The 13,939-nt window shown below is 42.4% G+C and overlaps 1 protein-coding gene across 17 annotated transcripts in view; it reads right to left on the bottom strand.

Annotated features, from left to right (window-relative positions):
- Window positions 1-13,939, bottom strand: part of kmt2ca (lysine (K)-specific methyltransferase 2Ca) — a 146,393-nt gene that overhangs the window by 27,496 nt on the left and 104,958 nt on the right. For all 17 annotated transcript variants that reach the window (XM_059023332.1, XM_059023333.1, XM_059023330.1 and 14 more), the window contains 10 exons: window positions 13,485-13,635; window positions 12,834-13,048; window positions 11,642-11,715; window positions 10,365-10,553; window positions 6,868-8,910; window positions 6,027-6,352; window positions 4,066-5,840; window positions 1,036-1,147; window positions 693-771; window positions 535-598 (listed from right to left, as the gene is read on the bottom strand). In XM_059023332.1, coding sequence (XP_058879315.1) covers window positions 535-598; window positions 693-771; window positions 1,036-1,147; window positions 4,066-5,840; window positions 6,027-6,352; window positions 6,868-8,910; window positions 10,365-10,553; window positions 11,642-11,715; window positions 12,834-13,048; window positions 13,485-13,635 — 5,028 coding nt within the window. The remainder of the gene's footprint in view (window positions 1-534; window positions 599-692; window positions 772-1,035; window positions 1,148-4,065; window positions 5,841-6,026; window positions 6,353-6,867; window positions 8,911-10,364; window positions 10,554-11,641; window positions 11,716-12,833; window positions 13,049-13,484; window positions 13,636-13,939) is intronic.

Below are 13,939 nucleotides of genomic sequence, written 5' to 3'. Positions count from 1 at the left end.
AATACGTCCCAAGAGCAAAATAAGAGAGTGACTTGGTAAAATAAAATAAAAAAGCAAACAATTGCAAAATGTCATTTATTATACGTACAGATATATATTCGGAAACTACAGCAAGTTGCACAGAATGCATCCAGTTGGATTGTGTGTAGTCCTTACTGTTTCAATACTAGTAAAATATATTGTAAATTTATTTTATTTTAAATGTATTTTATTGTAAATGACAAAAACTAACAAGCATCCATTTTTTTATTCTATTTTTAAATGTTTAAAGTTTGTGCCATTCCGGTACGTTTAACACATTTTGTCAAGGGATAGTGTGTTTGAAAACAAACAGTGGGGGTACTTCTAGGCTTTTGATGCGATGGTAATTACACTCACTTATTTCTATGTAAATCTATGTGTTTGTGATGTCATTTACTACATATTAATGATGTCACAATCTGCTATTCCTTTCTATGTTAACCTTTGGGAGTCTATTTAGTTCATTTTTAAAGATAACTTGAAAGGTATAAAGTATAAAAGTTGCATACTTACTAACAAACCCAGGATCAAAACTGGGAGGATTAGGCCTTGCCATCTGTGGTGCTAACTTGCCATCCTGCAATGCATTTTAAAAATGAAGATACTTTACTGGAAAACTGAACAGCTAATTTACCATGACCAGACTGAAACTGAACAAAATGTAAAGTTACCGGTTCAATGGCTTGCTGGGGAACAGACACCCCTTCACCCACTTCTGGTTCAGGCATTTGTTGACCCACAAACTGAAACCTAGAAAAAATGGTAGGCGCAATAAGTTCTGGGAAACTGCAATTTTACTGTGGATTTTCCAACCCACAAACAGATGAAAATGTGCAGAAAAGTCCACAGTCTGAGGAACTAGCCAACTAAACTGTCTACTGCATTTACAGACATGAGCAAGTGTATTGCCATCAAGCTTTCCACAAAGGGCTGCCTGAATGATGACCGGTTATTAATGCTATTCTTTATTTCTGTTTGCACGTATTAATACACTGCGCTTCTAGTTTTCCGTACCTGTTCATGACCATTGAAGGCATCCCCATACTGTTCTGAACCATGACTTTGTTGATTCCTTTCAGAGCTACCATCTTTGCTTTCATTATTGGATCTGTAATGGCATCAAAGTCTAAAAAGCAATACAATTAAATATAAAATAAAAGATGAAGACAGCAATCACACAGTATGTTAAAGCATTTTTTCATAAACAGTGAAAAAAAAATTAAGCTAGTGGTGCAAGTTATTTTTTTGGTTCATTTTTTTTTTTTTTTTTTTTTTTACAAATTAGAGGAACAGAAAATACTATTAATAAAAATTAACAAAAAAATAACAATAATAAAAAATCTGAACAAAAACATAGTATACAATAGAATTTGCTCTTATATAGCGCTCTTCATGCGAAGCATCCCAGGGAGCTTTAGAACAAGACCCAAAAACAAATGGCTTTACAACCCAGCCTAACAGTAAGCACGTGAAAACAGATACGTCTTTAAACCTGACTTAAAGGATTACATTGTAGCTGCACCTCTAATATCACTTGGAAAAGAGTTCCAGAGACGGGGCGCACAACAACTAAAAGCTCTTCCTCCTCCTGATTTTAAGTGACTGCAAGGGATGACCAAAAGATCAGTACTTGCTGACCATAGAGTGCGACTGGGAGTATAAGGTACAAACAGATCCTGCAGATACAAAGGCATAGATTCATGAAGGGCTTTATAAGTAAGAAGCAGGATCTTAAACTCAATCCTGAATTTAATAGGAAGCCAGTGCAGTGACTTGAGAACAGGAGTGATGTGCTGTGAGCGACGCGTGCTAGTAAGCACTCTAGCCGACGCATTCTGAACAAGCTGGAGCCGCTGTAATGTAGAGTCCGGTAGGCCAGAAAACAGAGCATTACAGTAGTCCAATCTAGACATCACAAAAGCATGCACCAGCATCTTTGTCAGACAAGATTGCTCTCAATTTAGCTATATTATGCAGCTGAAAGTAAGACATCTTAACTACGGAACTAATGTGGACATCCAGACACAATTCAGAATCCATAATAAATCCCAAATTTTTCATTCGTGGAGGGATTAAAAAAAAAAAAAAGACCATCAAAAGGACTATAAATACAAGGCGATTTAGCCAAACTGTGCCTGGAGCCAACCATGTGGATTAATTTTCAGATCATTAGCAGTCACCCATGCTTGGATCTCACTCAAACACTGCGACAGAGCAGCAGCTGCCATTTCTGATGTAGTGGGAAATGAACAGTATATTTGTGTGTCACCAGCACAGCAGTGAAATCCAAGGTTGGATTTAGGAATGATGGATGCAAGGGAGAGAGCCCTCAACAGAGCCTTGTGGAGCTCCGTACTTCACATCACTGGTTTCAGAAAAGGAGCGACCCAAAGAAACAAATTGGTGCCGGTGTGATAAATATGAGCAAAACCAAGGCAATGCCTCCAATTCCAGTAAGATTATGCATTCTCTCCAATAAGATTATGTGGTCTACACTCTCAAAAGCGGCCGAAAGATCCAGTAAAACTAAAATAGATAATTGACCAGAAATCAGCAGACCGAAGGAGGTCATTACAGACCTTTACTAACGCAGTCTCTGTGCTACGTCCTGAAAGGAAACCAGACTGAAACTTCTCTGGAAGCACAATCTAAGACAACTTGCATCTGTAATTGAATGGTCTGTAATTATATGACATGGAAATGATGTGGTCTGTATTATTGAAATGGGCAGAAGTAAATATTAAGCGGCAATAAAACTGTTACTTTTACTGGGCAACACCATCATTAGCACTGTGCAAGTATTTCTATCCTGGAAAAATTACATTTCATTATGAACATAAGAAAGTTTACAAACGAGAGGAGGCCATTCAGCCCATCTTGCTCGTTTGGTTGTTAGTAGCTTATTGATCCCAGAATCTCATCAAGCAGCTTCTTGAAGGATCTCAGGGTGTCAGCTTCAACAACATTACTGGGGAGTTGGTTCCATACCCTCACAATTCTCTGTGTAAAAAAAGTGCCTCCTATTTTCTGTTCTGAATGCCCCTTTATCTATTATTATTATTATTATTATTATTATTATTATTATTATTATTATTATTATTATTTATTTCTTAGCAGACGCCCTTATCCAGGGCGACTTACAATTGTTACATGATTTCACATTATACAGATATCACATTATTTTTACATACAATTACCCATTTATACAGTTGGGTTTTTTTTTTACTGGAGCAATCTAGGTAAAGTACCTTGCTCAAGGGCACAACAGCAGTGTCCCCCACTGGGGATTGAACCCACAACCCTCTGGTCAAGAGTCCAGAGCCCTAACCATTACTCCACACTGTCAAAACAGTCCCCTGGGTTGACATTGTCTATGCCTTTTTGGATTTTGAATGCTTGAATCAGATCACCACGTAGTCTTCTTTGTTCAAGACTGAATAGATTCAATTCTTTTAGCCTGTCTGCATATGACATGCCTTTTAAACCCGGGATAATTCTGGTTGCTCTTTGCACTCTTTCTAGAGGAGCAATATCCTTTTTGTAACGAGGTGACCAGAACTGAACACAATATTCTAGGTGAGGTCTTACTAATGCATTGTAACATTTTAACATTACTTCCCTTGATTTAAATTCAACACTTCTCACAATATATCCGAGCATCTTGTTGGCCTTTTTTATAGCTTCCCCACATTATCTACATGAAGACATTTCTGAGTCAACATAAACTCCTAGGTCTTTTTCATAGATCCCTTCTTCAATTTCAGTATCTCCCATATGATATTTATAATGCACATTTTTATTGCCTGCATGCAATATTTTACACTTTTCTCTATTAATTGTCGTTTGCCATGTGTCGGCCCAGTTCTGAATGCTGTCTAGATCATTTTGAATGGCCTTTGCTGCTGCAACAGTGTTTGCCACTCCTTCTATTTTTGTGTCATCTGCAAATTTAACAAGTTTGCTTACTATACCAGAATCTAAGTCATTAATGTAGATTAGGAACAGCAGAGGATCTAATACTGATCCCTGTGGTACTCCACTTACCAATGTTGGGGAAGAATGAATCGCTGGATCTCTGGCGTATCATGGCTTGCATTTGTCTCTGTTGCTGCTGTTCCTGTCTCTCCTGATCTAGCAGATCTTGCAAAAGAAGAGGCTGCTCATCGAGGAGCAATGGCCTCTCTCTGTTCTGCTGACTCAAGGCCTGAGAAATCAATGCTTGTTCTGTGGCTGACATGCCATTGGGTTCTGTCTGATTCACCATGGGGATGTGTGTGCCTATCTGCTGCTCAGTACTAAAATCCTGGCCCTGAATGAAGTTTGGATTGACTGGTGGCTGTGCTCCCTGGGAGAAGGTGTGGTCCATTATTTCATCCATTGATAGGTTGGGGTTTGCAGCATGTTCTTGCATTTGCCCCGGTGTCATCAAGACATTGGGATTTTGGGGCATGCCTGTCAAATGGTTCTGATGGGCAGGTGACATGCTTTGAGTTGGAGGACCTAAAGGCCCAAGCTCAGTGTTATCAACTTTATCTTTAATTAGCAAGCTTGGGAGCGCCGGAGTCGAACCAGCCAGGGTGCCAGTACTTGACGGGGCAGATGCCTCTGACAGGCTTGGGCTGCCTCCAGTATTTTCTTGGCTTCTAGTATTCCTCTCTTCAGATTGATCTTTGTCAGTGGGTGGATGGGCATGTGCATGAGCTTCAGTTTTTAAGGTATGCTCTGAGGAAGAAGGATCAGTGTTCTCATTAGAATTGCTGCTCTCCTGTTTTACATCTTGCAACCTTTCTGGTGTTTTCTCCAACTTAAATTTCATTCCCGAAGTAGCTTCCTTCTTTGGGGAGACACCAGCAGAATTTGTATTTACGTCTTTACTCTCGGTTTTCTGTTCCTCTACAGCCACTGGGTGGTCCTCTATTGGGTCACTAAGATCAAGTTCTTCATTAAACATATCCTTCTTGTCTCCCAAATCAAGTTCAGGATCTGTATATGCAATAATATCAAACTTTCCTGACCGTAAGAAGTCATCAAGATGAAGGTCATTGGTTTCCAGATCCAAATCATCTCCTTTTCCATCCTCTGGGTCTAGATTGAGGTTTTCAAGATCTTCGTCGTCCAAGTCTTTAACCTCCACATCATCCAGATCTTTGACAGCAGAGTCATCAGGGTCAAGTTTCTCTGCAATTACGTCTTGGCTAGCAAGTGGAATCTCCTCAGTGGATTCCGCAGATGTTGAAGGAAAATAATCTAAAGGAGCAACACTGAATGTCTCGCTGGTTACCGGATGACTCAAAGAACGCATTAGCGGGGCGTGTGGATGACTAGTATGTATTTGCATCTGGTTCATGGGAATATGTTCAAAGCTGGTAGACATCTGCATATGGCTGATCATTCCTGGATGCTGATTCATCATTGGTTCCATCAGTCTTGAGCCCTGATTTCCAGAAAACCCCATCTCCTGTCCACTTATAAACCTTCTAGTTCTCTGGGAAGATGGATCCATAACATTTTCTTGTGCCATGAGAGAAGGTCCAAATTGAAGCCTTAGCCTGCTTTCAGGAGCTCTGTGCCGTAGTTCTATGAAGGGCTGCCCCATGATATTGTGTTGCTGCATCTGCATGCCCCTAGGAGGAAAATGCTGGTGGAGTCCAATTGGATTATTCATCTGTGAACTGCCCATAGGTCGTGGGAGGTCCACAGATAAAGATCTCCTCAGCTGCTGTGGAAAGCCTGACATTGAGCCTTGCATTTGATGTGGGGGGCTGAGAAATCGTTCTTGACTAGGAATAGGACCCTGTCCACTGGGTGGGAATCCAAACCTGAAGAAATGGGTAAAGACACAGTTAGCTTTGAAAAATAGGTTGGATTAAAGTGAGTATGGAAAATGACATGAACATTTCCAGCAGATCTAAGCTACATCCCTGATCTCCACCTTGTGAAATGTATTGTGTAAACCACCATCATGTTTTTCTTCTCAAAATGTAATTTTATCCACACTATCATACCTTGGTCTCATGCCCATTCCAATAACATCTCCTGTACACGGGGGTCTATTAAACAGTCTATCCCTGGGAAAGGATCCTCTGGGATCATTGGGGAAAGGTCCTGGAAACCTCTGGGCTCCTGGTGCAATCAGCGGCCCCCTCAGTGTCCCGGGGTAAGGAGGAGGGGGTCTGTTGAACGGCTCGTTGGGACGGTTTGGGTCTTCCTGTGACCAGTGTCGAGGAGTTCCTGGTGCTGCAGATAGTGCAGGGTCCTGCAGGACTTTCTCTTGACGGACAGCAATCTTTTGCTGCTGCTGTCTCAGAATTATTTCCCGTAACCTGAGCCGCTGAAACAATAAGAACATTGCTGAAATGTGAATCGGTGTGCATTATTCTTTGTATTTTACCCCACTATGCACAAATACTGGGGTACAAAAGAAAACATCTATACATTACATTTCCAAGTTATTTTATACAAATGCCAGGACCACAATCATAAATACTAATATCAGACAGTATTAGTGGTTGTGAAATAAAAAAAAAAAACAGGAGCTGTGAAACTAGTGGTTTGTTCTAGAGACCAAGAACTAAGATTTAGTAATCTCTACACAGCCAAAGAAACACTAAGATAAAAAACAAAAGTCCATCCAGCATTAAAAATGGGAACAAGCAGAGTTCCAATAAATAGCAAGGCATTAGATGGCATCAATCTAGGTAGATCATTTTAAACCACTGCAATCGTTCAAAAAACATTTTCACCCAATACATCACAACAGTAGTGCTTGTTTATCAAAACAAACTAAATAATAATAAAAAGCTCACCACTCTTGTGGTTATGTGCCTCACTTTACAGAACACTCACCTGTCTCAGCTTCTCTTCAGTGTCTCCTTGTGATATATGCATATTGTTCTGTGCTTCACTGGTCACTCCTGCTGCCACTGAACCTGGCATATTTGGGGTTGAAGAAACTCCAAAGTTCCCCTCCTTTCCTGTTCCGTGCTGCTCTGTAATATCGTGAGCCAGACATCCATCATCAAACACACCACCAGACTGCGACCGAGGGGTCATTGGAGGCTGCTCATACAGATCGTGAATAGATGTTTGGTTCAGTTGATTAGGCTGAGCGAAGGGTTCTTCGGTCAATCCAGACAGTTTTGAAGTTTGAGAGCACGGGTCTGATGGGCGCACAAATGTCTCCTGCGTGCCTGCAGCTCTGTTCTGGGGTGCTGGCGAGAAAGGATCTTGATTTGGCATCAACCCAGGCCTTGTGACCACTGGTCTGTTAAAGGTTTCCGAGGCCCCGGGCCTTGGTGTGCCTGGTGGCTGGGAATAGGGGTCGTTCATTACCGGTCTCGGGGTTCCCGGGGGCTGGGAATAGGGGTCGTTCATTACCGGTCTCGGGGTTCCCGGTGGCTGGGAATAGGGGTCGTTCATTACCGGTCTCGGGGTTCCCGGGGGCTGGGAATAGGGGTCGTTCATTATCGGTCTCGGGGTTCCCGGTGGCTGGGAATAGGGGTCGTTCATTACCGGTCTCGGGGTTCCCGGTGATTGGGAATAGGGGTTATTCATTACTGGTCTCTGGGTGCCTGGTGGCTGTGCATACGGATCAGAATTCCTCTGATGGATTGGAGACTGCGCAAACCTTTCTCCCATCTGAGGTCTGGGGGTAGAAGGGGGTTGAGAATAGGGATCTGCAGACTGCAAAGGAGCAGGCCCAGGAGTTAAAGGTGCCTGAGCGTATAGATCCTGAGATTGTGGTCTTGCTATGGGTCCAGGCTGTGAAAAGGGGTCCCTCTGGGACTGGCGGCTCATCCTGGGAGGGTGTGAAAAGGTGTCGTTCATCACGGGACAAGGTGTTAGCGGGGGTTGGGCAAAAGGGTCATTCATCTGGTTTTGGGAAAATCCATCTGCTAGTCTTGGTGTGAGCACAGGACGTTGGTATGGATCCGTTGACATGCGCCGGAGAGTTGAAGACATAGCAGGGTAGGGGTCTTGCAGTGACTGCGAGGGAGGCATTGGGGCTTTAAACAAGGAGACTGAACCAGACTCGTTACTTCCAGGAATGGGAGTCAACAGCGGCCTGGTGTAAGGATCTGACAGGATCATTCTGCTATGGGACATCTGCATCCTTTGGCAAACTTCAGCTCGAAGACACGGCCTAGCAAATGTATCACCACTGGCTGTGGATCCAAGTGGAAGTTTCTCAGATATCTCTGAACTACCAACTGTCCGTGGTGGCCCCATGGGCTTTGCAAATAGATCTGCAGATAGGACTGGCCTGGGGGTGTCTGGAGGCTTTGAGTAGGGATCGTTATTGATAGATGACGGAGATCCAAATGACTCGTGGGCAGGAGAAGGCCTGTTCCTTTCCTGCTGCTCAGCTCCCAGTCTGGTTCCGGCTGATGGAGGAGTGCAGGAGTCGATGGACTTCCTCCTGGGGGGATTTGGCCCCACTGCAGGTGGCCTAGGTGTTCCAACCATTTTGGCGTATGGATCCCATGGGGACGATGGCCTTGAGTTCGAGGACCCAGGAGAAAACATCTGTGGGGACTGTGGTTGTGCTGGCTGAGCCTGGGAAAAGGGGTCTTGCACTGGCATCCGTGTAGGTGTAGGTGGTGGGGCTTGGGGTCTAAGAAAGACATCATCAGAGGACGATGCTGTAGGAGTGCCAGGAGGCTGTGGTGTCGCAAATCCATCTTTGGGCATCGTCTCTTGTGCTGGGGACATGTTCCCATTGCTTGGTTGGGGAGTCAGTGGACTCTGATTCCCGCTGTTGGGAGAATCACTGCCTGATTGACCACTGGACTGCTGCTGCTGCAGTTGCTGTTGCTGCTCACTTTTAACTTGCTCCAGTTTCTGCGTTGCTTCGATCTTGGCTTGCTGCTTATTTTTTTGCCTCAGCTGCTGTTAAGGGGTAAAAAAAAAAATACATAAAACAAACACATGCTTATATACTAACCAATTCATTCATATTATTTGGTCTTACTTGAGACTTTGAACCTGGCCAGACAACAGTAACGATACTGATAAGCAGGCAAAGACAGCTTCTGACCAACTTCTGCTTAGTTTTCTTTTTAAAAATGGAAGCCTCAACCTGGTACAATAATTATTTTTCAAAAAGCAAAGTGTTAACTGCACTTCAGCAGTCCTGAAATGGGACAGAAATTAAACAGAATTGCCAGTTATTTTCTTACACCCTGTACATTTATTTTATTAGCTCTTGGCAGCCAAACTCCACTTGCTGAAGATCATACCAGAATAATTTTCCACATCCTGCTGCTTTTGTTGGAAAGCCACCCCCCCCCCCCACCAAAAAAAAAAGTGTTATTTATTTGACATTTTAATTACTCTGAATCTTTCCTTGCCACCTTAACAAAATACAAACATGTGCAGACCGCTTAAAATGAGCTCATCAGGTAGTCTAGGCAGTTTAACATAAAACAGCCAATGAATATAATACATAACTAGAAAAAATGTCTATGACATTTAAATATGTAGCTCAACTAGCAATATCTCACAAAAGAAAAATCAGTGGGCAGCTTTCATCAAGAAGTTGGTTCAAAAGTGAAGTCACATCTTTGAAGGCTGTATGTGCTTAGTACAGAAGTGCTATTCTAAACAGGCATGGTATCAGTCTCTTCCACGCTTGCATGTCTGCCTGCTGCTGTAGGGGTCAACGAAGGTTAAACAAATATTGTGGGCACACTTGAGAACACTGTGCTCAAGCTCAGCTGCAAGGTGAGAGGATGTTTTCAATCTCAGCTCAGGACACAGAGGAACAAGGAATTGATAAAAAGGGGTACATTTGAGCTTGTGTAGAAGAGATGTATGTTCAGGGTCTGGAACAACATTGTAACTCACACCAAGAAATTGATAGTGTTTTAGATATTGTTAGGAAAACAGAGTGTAAGCAGAGTTCACAAAGTTCAGCTTCACACACACGCACTTAGGCAAGATATATAAGACAGGCACTTGAGAGTGAGAGTGAGAAAAGCTACCTGAATCCTCTCCTGATGACACACCATCTCTGTACCTGAGCTACCTCCCAGAACATCAGGTAGCTGATCATTATCTGATTTCTGTTCATAACTCTGTGCTACAATGTTGTGTCTAATGGTTATGTTTAAGCTACATGTGTGTAACTTTTGAATATATGAAATCAATAAATGGAAAGTTGCTAACAGAGCAATTGGTATTGTGTGCACTCATTTACAGACTAGACAGACAAATTTGCTTCCTTACACTGCCTTCCTATACCGAGATGATAGGACCCTCCCCGACTATGACAATTGAAGACTGCTTTCACTCTAAAGCTATTGTAAGAGCAGATCTAACGCAAGCATGGATATGCTCCTTACCTGTCTGAATTTCCATTCCTGCTCATGTTCCGATTCCTTAGGCTTCAGCGGATCTTTAAACAGGAGATCTGACTCTATAGGGATGTTGGGATCAATAATTTCCTGATGGTGCTGCTGTCTTTTAATGGTATCATTGGACATTTGGACCTTATTTATGCGCAGGGCAGCTCGATTATCTCTGGCTTTTTGCTGTACAAAAGAAAAAGTAGATCATTTATTTGGTGTGAGATTCTATTTGGTGCAATTAGGATATCCAACACAACAGACTGGCTAATAAGAAGCCGGATATGAAGGCCTCCATGCGTCTCCTGACCCTACTCTCCCTTGATGAATGCCACTGTTAGCTGCAATCCTAGTATTCACTGTAAACTGTAATCCTTCTAGTATTCACTGTGAACTGTAATCCTTCTAGTATTCACTGCGAGCTGTAATCCTTCTAGTATTCACTGCGAGCTGTAATCCTTGTATACTGCGAGCTGTCATCCTAGTATTCACTGCGAGCTGTAATCCTTGTATACTGCGAGCTGTAATCCTGGTATTCACTGCGAGCTGTAATCCTTCTAGTATTCACTGCGAGCTGTAATCCTTCTAGTATTCACTGCGAGCTGTAATCCTTCTAGTATTCACTGCGAGCTGTAATCCTGGTATTCACTGCGAGCTGTAATCCTTCTAGTATTCACTGCGAGCTGTAATCCTTCTAGTATTCACTGCGAGCTGTAATCCTAGTATTCACTGTGAACTGTAATCCTTCTAGTATTCACTGCGAGCTGTAATCCTAGTATTCACTGCGAGCTGTAATCCTTCTAGTATTCACTGCGAGCTGTAATCCTTCTAGTATTCACTGCGAGCTGTAATCCTAGTATTCACTGCAAGCTGTAATCCTAGTATTCACTGCGAGCTGTAATCCTAGTATTCACTGCGAGCTGTAATTCTTCTACCCCATCAGAATAATAATAATAACAATAACAATAATAATAATAACAATAATAACAATAATAATAATAATAATAATAATAATAAACAGCAGCTATGAAGCTATGAGAAGTGTATGAAGCATGTGCAGTATACACAAAGAAGAGAGAACAGCAGCCAGTCACCACTGCCTTCCTCTGGGTCCTAATTACTGGTTCACACGTTGCAATAAAAACTAATACACAATGTATAAGGCACACTTGACACAATGCAATGCTGTCCTTCCAGTCTTTTTTCCTGTACAGCTCATCTTTATTTTTTGCTTGTATTTCTTTTCCTTGATTATTTTTTAAACAGGTACTTACCACATACGGTGCTCTTTCTTGGGAACTGGCTTTTCTCCATAGTTTTGCAATTTGCTTAACCCTTGTGGACCACTCTGTGAGTTAGAACGAAAATGAACTTCAGCCTCCACTTCAGAAATTTTACATATTATCGTAAACTGTTTCCCACACAATCCGTATCTTCCACAAAAAAAGACCCCCCCCCCCCATACCACCCAAAGACACATCTAAAAGGAAATGTTAGTTACAGGCAGCCCCAGTACAAATTTATAAATGAGGTTCATTAAAACCTTAACATATCACTGAACTCCTTGGGATTACACTTCAAGGCAACTTGTTATGGGATGATATCAGAGGAATCTTACATTGTTCTTCATATTTACTTTGAATCATGGTTTGTTCTGGTCACCCAATCCTGGTGGCTTTTAAAACTCAGAGGTTTAGTGTCCCTGGAGACTCAGACTATCTCCATATCTTATCTGAAAACCAAGTGTATCTGGCACACCAAAGTGTTTCAGGGGGACACGCTGGTGTAACAGATGGAACTGGTTGCAAGACATGATTCTGATGCACATATTTCTTGGATGCAAGAAATATACAAGTAAGGAAAATCAGATAGAAAAAATTGGGTATTTCTTGAGCTGAGGGAACATGAAGCTGCTTTTTCAGGAACAGTGGCTTGAAACCTGGTTCCAGGAGTTTGAGGCAACTTTGCTTTATCAAACTCCTCTGATGTGCCATGCAGTGGCCTGAAACCTAGTTTCCTGAAACCAAAAGTGGCTTTGTGTTCCCTCAGCGTTACATCCACCAGGGTGTTGCATTTGAGTCACCAGGAAATGATGTGAAGACTTGAAAGATTAAATTATATAAAAAGTTATGCTAAACAGGAATATAACTGATACTCCATAATACGCCAAGCTGCTCTTTCAGAGGGATGCAGTGATTTTAACAGTATATTATAAAAGCAATCCAAAATGTAATGCGTCTTACATGAATGAACCCAACCAACCTATGGTACAGGTGTGCTAGTCTTAATAAATAGACAGAAAGCAGGTAGAAACAGACTCACTCACCGAGGGAAAAAGAAAACAACTCCAAAAAACCATTTATTTACATCGAATGTACTTATATTATATTTAAAAAAACACAAGAGCTGGAACATCAATGCTTATAAAAAAAGTGGGACCTCAACCGAGAAGCTGCGTTGACTTACCAGGAAACTCCTCCTTGAGGCTGGGGAAGTTCATGTTTGTGTACAGCACAGGGGCCACTGTTGCCATCTCACCCAGGGTCTCCTCCTTCTCCCACTTGAGAGTGCTCCTCTGGGCATTGGACATGGTGTCTGCCTCCGCCTCCACCACAGGACCTGGGGCTGCCCAAGAGCCAGCTGCTTCGCCCACCAGTTCATTAAATTGAGGCTTTTTGTCCCTGAAAACCAGAATGAGGTGACTTTGTGAGCGAAGTTCTGGGGCATGCAGTTTCACATCTTGGGAGTGGAGAACTGATTTACACAATATACTGTTAAAATGTCTTGGGAGGAAAAACACTAGGAATACCCGGGTCTCCTCTACCTAGCACTGTTTTGGCTAAACATGTGCCATAACACTCAGTGCTAGGGTAACGTGCTTTTGTAGTTAGGAGTACTGTTAACGGCTCACACAGGGATGACAGTAACAGCTAAACTCGACCCAATGTTTCATCAGCGTATGGATCTGGATAGAGTGAAAATGACATTGGGGCAATGCTCTGTTCAATTGACATAACTGACAGCATCTCACATCAGTAGGAATGGGTGTGCCGTCCCCATCTCTGGTAGAGTGCTGATTAAGCTGTAAAATAAACGGGCGCCAGCCCGCATGCCCACCTGCAGGAGTCTGAGAAAGGAGACCGATGGATGGGAGAGAAAGTGCTGGGTATGCAGGGCCCTGCTCCAGGGGGAATTTGTGGAGATGGAAAATGGGGGGTTGGCCCCATAAGGCCGTTCATTATAGGCATTCTTGGGAACAGACCGTCTCCTACAAGAAAAAGAATGAATGTAAAAAATATTTCTTTCATCTCGGCAGAATTTGCTGTTATTTTAGTTTAGAGTAGCCAAAAAGGGCTCTTTGTATTCTGGTTCCTTTTGTCAACGGCACAGCAGAGATGTGGTCTGGTGTCTTTACTTAATTGAGTACTTCAAAAGAAACAGAATCAGAACTATAGAGTTATAATCATTTAACATATGTTATGTTTAAAAGGTAGTACTGCAAGCTATGTCGTTTTATGTTCGTACAGTTTCCTTTTAGATCAGTATTGTGTGTGCGTGTATCTATCTATCTA

The sequence above is a fragment of the Acipenser ruthenus genome, chromosome 4, assembly GCF_902713425.1.
Source record: "Acipenser ruthenus chromosome 4, fAciRut3.2 maternal haplotype, whole genome shotgun sequence".
NCBI lineage: Eukaryota > Metazoa > Chordata > Actinopteri > Acipenseriformes > Acipenseridae > Acipenser > Acipenser ruthenus.
The sequence above is the reverse complement of the archived record's forward strand: the minus strand, read 5'-3'. Positions and strand labels throughout refer to the sequence as shown.